At 25.5% G+C, this 10,960-nt stretch overlaps 1 protein-coding gene across 1 annotated transcript; it reads right to left on the bottom strand.

Annotated features, from left to right (window-relative positions):
* Positions 1-8,997: 8,997 nt before the first annotated feature.
* LOC101498024 (zinc finger CCCH domain-containing protein 20) lies at positions 8,998-10,447 on the bottom strand. The gene has a single exon (XM_004513019.4). The coding sequence runs from the start codon at positions 10,393-10,395 to the stop codon at positions 9,298-9,300; it is 1,098 nt and encodes a 365-aa protein (XP_004513076.1). The 5' UTR covers positions 10,396-10,447; the 3' UTR covers positions 8,998-9,297.
* Between the last annotated feature and the right edge of the window lie 513 nt (positions 10,448-10,960).

Below are 10,960 nucleotides of genomic sequence, written 5' to 3'. Positions count from 1 at the left end.
CCTAATAATGTCTCAAGGAGATGTTAACATTGTTGAGGAGGAAGAGGAAGAAAAATTGCTACTTGCAATGTCAAATTTTAAAACCAACAAACCTTCAAAGGATTGACTAATTGATAGTGGTTGCACAAATTATATGACTTATAATGATCAATATTTTTTCAATTAAAGTCAAAATTGGTAATGGAGCACACATTATGCTAGAAGGCATTGCAACAATTATAATTAAAAGTCAATCAGATTTGAAAATAGTTTTTAGTGTTTTATATGTTCTTGGAATTGATCAAAATCTTTTAAATGTTGCCTAGTTGTTGGAGAAATGCTATAAAGTGTTATTTTAACATAAAAGCTGTGTGATTAAATATCAAAACAACAAAGAAATGGTCACATTGCATATAGAAGACAATAAATTTGTTTTTGGTTTGATGAAGAATGAATATGTTATTGATAAAGAAGAGAAATGTTATGTTAAGGAGGAGAATAAATATGTAGGTGTAAAACCAACAAAAAAACATAAAAAATACAATGTTTTTAGCATGGAAACCTCCAAGGTACAAAGAAACTCATCTAAAAGAGATGAATTCAAATAACAAAAATTAAAGTCAATTGTAGATTTGGTTTTATTTAAGAAATATATTAATAAAAATTACAACCAACATATATAAAGAAATTAAGTGTAAAAAATAATAAAGTTAAATTTTCAACTTGAGATTTAAATAAAATGTCTAAAAAAATATTTAGGCGATGACGAATGTTAAAAATAAATATCTAAATATATATTTTTTTAAATTATTTAAATTTAAATTTGTATTTAAATATATTTAAAATTTAAAATATGATATCAATAAAATATATATTTTATATTTCTATTTAAAATATGTTTATAATTTATTCCTTAATTTAGAGATATGATATATGTTTATATTACAATTTAATTCTATATATATTGAACAATAAATAAAGTTTAAGATTAAAAGTTTTTCCTACATATAATATATTTTATATTTCACATACAAAATATACAAATATAATTTCGTTTCCACGAATACAACCAAATAAAAACCATCAGTTAGTGTGTGAACTTGCACACCCTACAAGAATTACACCATATTATTTATTGTATAATCTATTTGTTTTGCATATCCTAAATTAATAGTTTTACCCAATAATACAAATACATCCATTCTATTCTTTGTCTTGCACACACATCGACTTATATTGATAAATATTTGTTTAAACATTAATAATAAATTGATCATTCATGTGGAGGACAATAATAAAGTATATAATTATATATATATATATATATATATATTAAAATTTGGTGTTAAATATATTTTATATCTCTTAAAGTACTTAAAATTCAATTTTTTTTTAATCTCCTTCATTTTTTATCTTTAAAATTTAATTTTAATTCTCCTTCCTTATTTATCAAAGGACCACATACGACCCATTTCAAAAAATATAAAACAAAATATTATCTATTTCAAAAGTTGAAAGATGAAAAGTCACTTTCAAATAATAATTGACATTTTATAAGTTTTTTAAAGATGAAAAATATTTTTTATTTTTATGGAAAAAACATATTTTATCTTTAAAAATAATGATATTTGAATATAACATTCTAATAATAGTTGCCAAAAAGAAATTCTAACAGTAACTAGCTTAACTAATGAAGCAACCTTTAATATTTTTTTAAAAGTGTTTTGCATTGGAAATTCCACTACTATATGAGTTATGATCTAAAAAAGCAACTATCTGACTCAAAGCACAATAAAGTGGTTTGATTTATTTATCTTCTTTGTGGGATTCTGTCTTTTGGGATAACGCCAAGGACATAAATATTCTTCTTCTTCTAATAATAATAATAATAATAATATTAATAATAATAATAATAATAATAATAATAATAATAATAATAATAATAATAATAATAATAATATGTGATGAACTTACACAATTCACGTACATAAAACTTATTCATTTCAGTTTTTTATTTTATTTTTATTTCCGGCAAAATAAGGTTTTAGTAATACATAATTTAATTAAGAGATAAATAAAAATTATTAAATAATTGTTTTAGTTAATATTAAATTATTTTTTTTAAATAATTTATTTTTAACAAAAATTTATTAATCATTTCAATTTAATCACTTATTTGAATTTGAGCTATTTATATATTAAAAAATAATATAAATAAAAGATTGAATATATTAATGTAAAGATAATATATACAATTCATTTGATTTATTAATAAATTATTCTTATTAACTATAGATGAATTTACTATTATCATTAATATAGATTAAAAGATAAAAAGTAAGAATTATTAACATAACATTAATTGAATAATATGATTAAAAAATAATTAATATTATATTTTAGATAGTAATTAATATTATATTGAAAAACAAATATTAGTTTACTTTAGAATAATTTTTTTACAAATGAATTTTCATCTAAAAATGAAGAGAATAATTCATTTAATATAAGTGTAAAAATTGTATACTAACGATGTAATTAAGACTGTCATTTGATAGTAACTATTTATTTTATCATATTAGATTTATAATTTTTAAATCAATAATAGTTATCTAATGTTATGTCAAGTTGTAATAAAATAATAATGTAAAATTATTTCATGAATACATTGTATTTATTCTCAAATTATAATATAATTTTATAAAAAAACTCGAGATTCCGCAAAGCATTTTTCTTTGGAAATCATGGGTTCCGTAGCCCCTTGAAAATGACTTATGTTCACTATGTGCATGCTTGCTTTCTTAGTGGCCTCTCTCATTATTAATCTTCATCTAACTTTTCAATTTTTTGGTTGTTTATAACATTTTAATTTTTAATAGTGTAAAATATATTATTGAATTTTAGTTTTTATAAAATATTTAGGAGTGAGAAGCAAAATTAGAGGGTGAATTTATACTTACCATTTTCGAATATGTAATATTTAATTGATACTAGTGCACTTTATTTTATTAGTCGAAATCCAAAAAATGTTTTCACTAAATTATATGAACTTGTAAATTAGATAGAATTTATATGAATTTCAACTGATATAAAAGTGTGTTCAAAAATATTATTCTGTCATTCTATAAGTGATTTATTTATAAAAAAAATGTTCTAAAATAAAAGACATTTTTCATATATTGTCCTTTTTAATTGTACCATTTAATTAATATCACTTGTATTACTTCAAATGCAATATATTTTATTATGTATTTATTATATTGATACATTAATATTTAACAAGAATAATAATATAAAATTGATATTATCTCTTTCATTTATATATTTTGATTAATATTTGTAAAATAATTAAATGACTCAATTATTATAAGACAGAATAAATATTTTATATGAGACTCATAAGTTTGATAGAATTCATATGAATTTCAATAATTAAATCACTAATTTTATTTTTTACATTGATAATTTTGTTTTATGCTCCCTACCTTTTATGTTGTTTGTCTTTTAAGATTTTGACACACAAATTAAGGTTTTTCATTTATTCTACAATAATAACGATAACATAAAAACATCTTTATTTATAAAACAGTTAGAACAATATATTTGATATAATAAAATTACAATTAAATAAGGCAAATATATTTTTCTAAATCGTTAAACAAATGGAACAAAGTGAGTAGTATTTATGATGAGTTTAATCTTGTATGGTAACTTTTTTGGGTCAAATCTTGTATGGTAACTTTTGTCCAACATTTTGTGGTACTAAGTAGTCTTTATATTTTGTCCCTACACTATTTAAGGTATGGAAAAAGGGTCTATCTGAGTCTCAAATAGTTGAGATCATGCTGTGTTGCATAATATTAGTGATGATGAAACACATGAGTGGACATATGCTTGCATATGAAGCTCATGTTAGTAAAAAAAAAATTAGAGAGATCGAAATCGAATAAAATATAATTTAAAAATATGTATATAAGTGGAAGGTTTCTCTATTTATAAATTTATTTTGTAAGAATTGATTTGAGTTTAATTTAAATTTTAATATGATGAGATGAAATAAAAATAATAATTATGCAAAAAAAAAATTGAGCTTTTAATTTCACTCTTAAGATGATATTTAAAATTTATCGGATCACCAATATCAAATTAATTCATTCAAACTCTAAATATTTATATTCGAACGTAAAAGAATTGTTGAGAGTTATATATAAAATGTGATATGAACTAAAAATATATTTCCACTTTATAAATTTATTTTGTAATTATTTAGTTAAACTCAGTTCAAATTTTACGTGTCATGACAAATTAAATTAGCAGCTAGGTGAATGGCATGTCTACAAAGTAATAGTTACAGACTTCAAACTTATATTCCATAGTTTACATAGATAAGTTCATATCATTAAAATAGAGTTATTTGCTATAAAAAAATTATAAATATACAACGATCTTACTACTTAAAGTATTTTTCGAAATATTCTTCTAAGTATTGTTTCAGCTTATTGTATCTTTTTTTCTCTCACAGTTTTACATTTATTAATTAAAAATATATTTATATTAATTGTTTTATATCTATGTGTTAGTTCAAACTTCAACCACTAAATTTATTAAACACTACGAATAATTTATTTACTATCAATTAATTTATCTGCAATCGGCTATACACTAAACTTAGTATTACTATTTGATGAAAAAATATTGTCTTTCACATCTTCTTCGTTTATCATAAGAGTAATTTAGGGTCTACTTTAGTAAAATCAATTATATTGAGCTATTTTATTCTTTCTTTTTATTTAAATAAATAATTTTCCATTCAAATTTAATTTTATATATGATTATGTTGTTTGAGTGCAATGTTAGTTTGTTCGTTGTTATTGTGTGGTATTGTTTGTTTTTCCATTTTCATGTAATGTTCTTATAGATAGATGACTCATTTTATAATCATACTTTAATTAAAAAAATTATAAAAATTATCATCAAAGTCAATACATTTTTAACATTACATATAACTTGTCACCATATAGTTGAATTAGTTATGTCAAATTCTCCGTATAGTAAAAAAATATATTTGTTTTCTATATATAAATGAGATTAAAAATTATAAATCTAGTATTGTTATTGATCATTATAAAAGAAATTATTTTGATTATTAAATTAAAATTTTAATTTGATTATTTTTAATTTATTTCTAAAATGTAAATTATATTTTTTATTTTTAAGTCCAAAAAACTTTACGAAACAAAGCTTTAATGTCAGACAATCGAAGAAACAAAACAAAAAAACTCATAAAAAGACAAGCACATAAATGCTCCAACCAAAAATCAGTACCTAAGGACCTTATGCCGTTTCTGTCCAAAAAGAAAAAGAGCTTATCTATGTCGACAAATTAAATAGCATGCAAGTGGAAGATGTAACTCTTCCTTTATATGTTAACCGTTCATGTCAAATTATCAATAACATTGTTTAACATCATGTTAATTTTCTAACACATGTATCTTAATATATTGTCTTTTATTTTTTTTAAATTTACATAGAATCCATCAAATTACGTAGATTTATCTAAATTTAGTGGATTTATATACATTTTAATTAGTAAAAAATATTTAATTATATTTTTTGTCTTTTTATTTTTGTCAATTCACGAAATAGATCTCTTTGTTTCAGAAGTCGATAGTTTTAATTTTTTATTTATATTTTTGAATTAAAATTTTATGAAATATAACTATCTAGATAGATTATTTATTCATATGTTACTAATTAAATTACAAAAAAAATTAAAATTAAAAGTAAAATTCTTAAAAGAATTTATTATAATTTCATAGATATTAATCGTTATATATTCTTGTATCATATGTTACATTATTTAAAACATGTCATTTTTTCATAAGTAAATTAAAATTGTTAGACTTTTAAATAGATGATTCAATTTTATAAATTAATAAAATATAAAGATTAAAAATTTAATTAGATTTAAAAAAAATTATATTAAAAAATAGTTGTTAAAGAATATCTTCTTAACATTATTTTAGTGAATTGAGTATTTATAATTTTCTTGCCCTACACGTGTGCGACCCTTAGAACTTAGAGACCGAAATTTCTGGCAATTTTTGGAATTTACATGTAATTATGTAAATAGGTTCCCCCAGTCTATTTCATGGCATGGTGACACAGACCATGATAACGATAACTGATTGGTTTATTTTTAAAAAAAATTCAAACTAGCTTTTAATTAATTAATTAATAACTTAAAATCAATCTAAGCTATTTATGTGACTTAAATAATTCAGTGTAAGAGTTGTTCAACTTTGGACCCCGTTAATTAATCTCAGCAATACGTTATTAATGTAACTTCGAGAGTAAGACATTATACAGGTGACATAATAGAGCATCCTTATTCAATCTTCAATTCTTTGAATAAAAACTTTAGTAGACATCTCCATAATGTGTACCAATCAAAATCTTAATATTTTTATATTTTAAATTTTAAATAGGTTATTAGTCTATGGGTCGATTATATGGACTTGGAGCCAGATTTCAGATCATGGTTCTTGTATTCAGCAATTATCCCATTATGGCCTTGTTGTGTTATTCTGAGTTTTTTTTCACTTACAAATAATATTCATTTATATTAAAAAAATATATCTCATATCAAAAATAATATAAATACAATTTCGTTAAGAATAAAAAGGATGAGTGTATAATAAATTCACAACAATTAACTTAATAGCATAAAATAATTTAAATATTTAAGAAAGATATATAATTTATATGAGTTATGATTTTATTTTAATAGTTGTTTAATTTGAAGATTGAATAAATCATCAAGTATTATATATATATATATATATATATATATATATATATATATGTGTGTGTGTGTGTATGATTTTATACTCGTGTTCAAATATTGTGTTTAATTGTTGTGTTCAATCAATATTTATCTAAAAATAGATTTCTTTAGAATGTATTTGTCTCAATAGTATTGAGTAAATCATCAAAATGGTTTTGAAATTGCCATGGTTGGACATTTATCGTTTAAATTTTGGAAATAAATAAATAATATTTTAAAATTGAAAAATGTCCGACAATATAATATGTCCATTAATTTGTTCCATTAATGAGCTTGACGTGAACCTTAATTACTTACATGACAAACTAAACTGTTAGTCAATTCATTGTCATATAAGAGATAAGTTAATTTGCCCGATTTTGAAAAACGAGGGACTTATTGTCTGATTTTGTCATCATTGCAAAGGTAACATCTTCATCTATATAATTTAACTTTGTTCTTCTCCCATGATTTTATACTTGTTCTAATAATCTTCGTTTATATAATATATTATTCTTCGTTTTCCAATATTCCATGATGTTCTAATTATGGAGAAAAAAAATGAAGAACCACTTATTCTTCTTCTTTCATGGATAAAAATTTAAACTCAATGATTCTCAAATGTCATTGTGAAAGAAAAACTATTGTTAGAGTTGTCGTACTTAAGAAGAACTTTGAAAGAGAATTGTTCTTATTCCTATTAACAAAGATAATTTCATTCTCCTTTTTTCCCATTTTTATTTCTCCTTTTTTTATTTATTTTCTCTCTCATTTTTTCTACTATTATATTAAAGCTTGCTCAGTGATTTATCAAAATTCTCTAATTTTCTCCCTCAAATTGAGACCTAAGAGAAACAAAGACAAATTGAAATATCGCTAACAGAATATGGACCTATTCATGAAGATCAAGTGTTGCCTCAATAAGTACCTTCCCGGGGGAGATACATCATGAACTAGAATAAAAGAATGATAATTCGATAATTGTATTGTAATTTTTATTACCATTATAGGGCTAGTAAGTGAGCAATTTCAAATACTGATATGTATATATTGACAATTGTCAATGCAATTTAATTTTTTATTTATTTTTTGTATACTATCATTCAATGATTAGTATATACATATTCTGTAAAATATTATAAAAATTTGTAATGATAATAACAATAAAAAAAATATATTAATAATTAAAAGTAATAGTTTAAAAAAAATGATTTCTATTTTCTTTTTAATTATTGTATTTCTAATTATATGTACAAAAATCTTAAATGGTATTTATTCTGAGATAAAATGAATAACATTTGACACACTGTAAGAATTGTTTGAATTAATTAATTCCATAAAACAAAAAAGTTGTGCAAAATGGGACACAAAGATAGACTCTAAACGGATCAAGTTTCTTTATTTAGCATAATATCCGGTCTACATCAACTGCCCTTATTTAGAAAATAAAAATAAAAATAAAAATAAGGGGTCAATACATTTCTGAACAAGTAATCCCCTACAGCTACGTGGGATCATCCTGTTACATCACCAATCCAACATTTTCACATATCGACAAAAGTTCTACGAAAACGCCGAACAAGTCATCATTTTTCGTGTCAAATTGGGTTACACCAAGATAAGAACATACACATAAATGGACCACACTCAACAATTAAATAAACAAACCATTTATCACTTTCTTACTTTATACTATTAATCGTATCGTATCCCCAAATTCTCCAAATCTATTTTCAAACACGTGCTTGCGTTTCATCTACCAAATTGTCTATGGATATGGTCAAAATGCACCTTCCCCGTTTATTCAAAAACTTAGATCATAGATTCACTACATTAATTTGTAACACCCAAATATGCTTTGGTTAAATATGCCACCTTGTATTTCGAGAAAATCAAATCTCCAGTATGTATTAAGAGATTCCACTAAATACACCACCAAGATTATATAATTCAGGCGATAATAACCACATAATCTCAATAAAAAAACAAAATCACGCGAGGCACTAAGATAATCCAAATTAGTTCTTACAAATATCACAAATAATACATTAACAAAAATAATTTGCATCCCATGAAAGAGAAGCTCGTTTCTTCAACATTGTTATACATTTGTCCTTAAATTAGATTACTAAGAAGAAACAAATTAGGTTACATCAAACACCTAATAATAATAATAATAATAATAATAATAATAATAATAATAATAATAATAATAATAATAATAATAGTAATCCGCTTACTATACAAAAAAAGTTATGGATGGCTTATTTTAATCTCCGAGAAGGTGATTGATCAGATCAAACACTACTCTTCTTCACTCATACCTTGCAAATTGTAAATAAAATATTTACACTACACTTCTCTTTGATTTCACTCTCATACTACTTACACTAGAATAATGAAATCAAAGAGAAACATAACCAACAAAATAACCCCCAAAACGACGTCGCGTTTAACCAACAATCATAGACACAATCAACTAAAAATTCATTTCATTTTAGCAACTCAGAAACCCACCCAACATCCGGAGCCCCACCCGATTGACCCAAACCCGGATCCGAATTACCAAGAGAATTCTCTTTACTCAATTTCTCAAACATCTTAGCCCTTATATCCCTTCCAGACTCAACTCTCTCCATCATAGGCTCCTCCTCACAACTCTGATCCCAAAGATCAAAATATCCAACACCAACCCGACCCGAACCCGATACTTGAGTCGGTGTATTCGGAAGACTACAAAAACCGGGTCGAAAAACGGATCCTCTAGGTGAACCGAAACCCGGTGACCCGATTTTAACATTGTTTCTATTAGGTGGCATCGATTTCATCTTTCCAAGCTGTAAATTACGTAACGAAGCCACCATCTCGTTTACTGAACTAGAACCCAAAGATTTGGGAGACATCGTCGGTGATTCCGTCGGAGAAACAGAAACCGGCGAAGACATGAACGGCAACGCTAACTGTCTTAACGGAGAACCGTCGTAGGAATCCGGCGAGTTAATACTCCGTGAACTCTGTTGAACATTGAGACGGATCTGTTCCGGTGTGTGTGCAAAGAAACAAACACGCCGGCGACAACTAGTACCGTCTTTGCATGGCTGAGTACGGTAACGCGCTGGATGAAGCCAACACTCGAAAACACCGTGCGCGTACTCACACGCGTCTCCTTTTTTACAATTTCCTTTGCGAAAATCGGGACACGCCGTGCCGGAGTAATGAAACTTTCTTGGATCACGACGGCGTGCTTTCTCGCCGGGATGTGCGTACGGACACTCCGTCCAGTCATGTGATCTTCCACGTGCGCATCTTCTTATCTTGAACTCGTACATGCGGAAATGGTCGCATGAGTAAGCGTCCACCGGAGAATCCGATTCACGACCGGGAAACTCTGAGTCGGAATCGGCGTCTAACTCGTTTGACGGAAGGTAACGCTGTAGCGCCGTCAGTGCTTCTCGTAGATAGTAAGGAGAATAATCTCCGGCGCCGGCATTACTATCGTCAGCGTAGTAAGATGAATATATCTCAGCCATTGGATCTTCATTTATCGGCCATGGAGGCACGTGGACCGTTGGATTAGCTCGTATCATCATTTTTGTTTGTGTTTTTGGTTTTATCTGGATGTTTACTGAAACACCGTCATGGTTCCGCTTGCTTTATAAACTATTATTTAACTGTGGTTAGGTTAGAATTAACTGTGGTTAGGTTAAAAAATCAATGAACTTTCAATTCTTTTCCACTGCGGTTAAAGTAGAGTAGGAGTTTTGGATGTCACCGTACACGTTAGAAGGTTTAATGTGACAGGCATGTTTATCGTTTGCCATCTGTATTGACTGTGGATTCTTCTTCCACGTGGCGTGTTGCTATTGTTGGTTATTTAGAATAATGACTGCCCTGTATTGTGTTTGGACTTTTTGTTTCTTTTTGACGGCCCCTAACTAGTCTTCGAAAATCGGTGGAGCGTGCGATACGCCACATGAATCAAACAAGATTATCAACAAATAAACTCCAATTTATATTTTTTCTTTCAAATCATTTTAATATAATAATTATTCATTATAAATTAATTTATTAAAATTTTAACGATTATTTATGTTGTTTTTTTTATAAATAAATATTAATTTTTATTTTTATTATTAAGATAGTTATTAAAATTAT

The sequence above is a fragment of the Cicer arietinum genome, chromosome 8, assembly GCF_000331145.2.
Source record: "Cicer arietinum cultivar CDC Frontier isolate Library 1 chromosome 8, Cicar.CDCFrontier_v2.0, whole genome shotgun sequence".
Classification (NCBI taxonomy): domain Eukaryota; kingdom Viridiplantae; phylum Streptophyta; class Magnoliopsida; order Fabales; family Fabaceae; genus Cicer; species Cicer arietinum.
The sequence above is the reverse complement of the archived record's forward strand: the minus strand, read 5'-3'. Positions and strand labels throughout refer to the sequence as shown.

Coding starts and splice junctions, on each gene's coding strand:
- LOC101498024 (XM_004513019.4), bottom strand. CDS start 10,395: ATGATGATACGAGCTAATCCAACGGTCCACGTGCCTCCATGGCCGATA.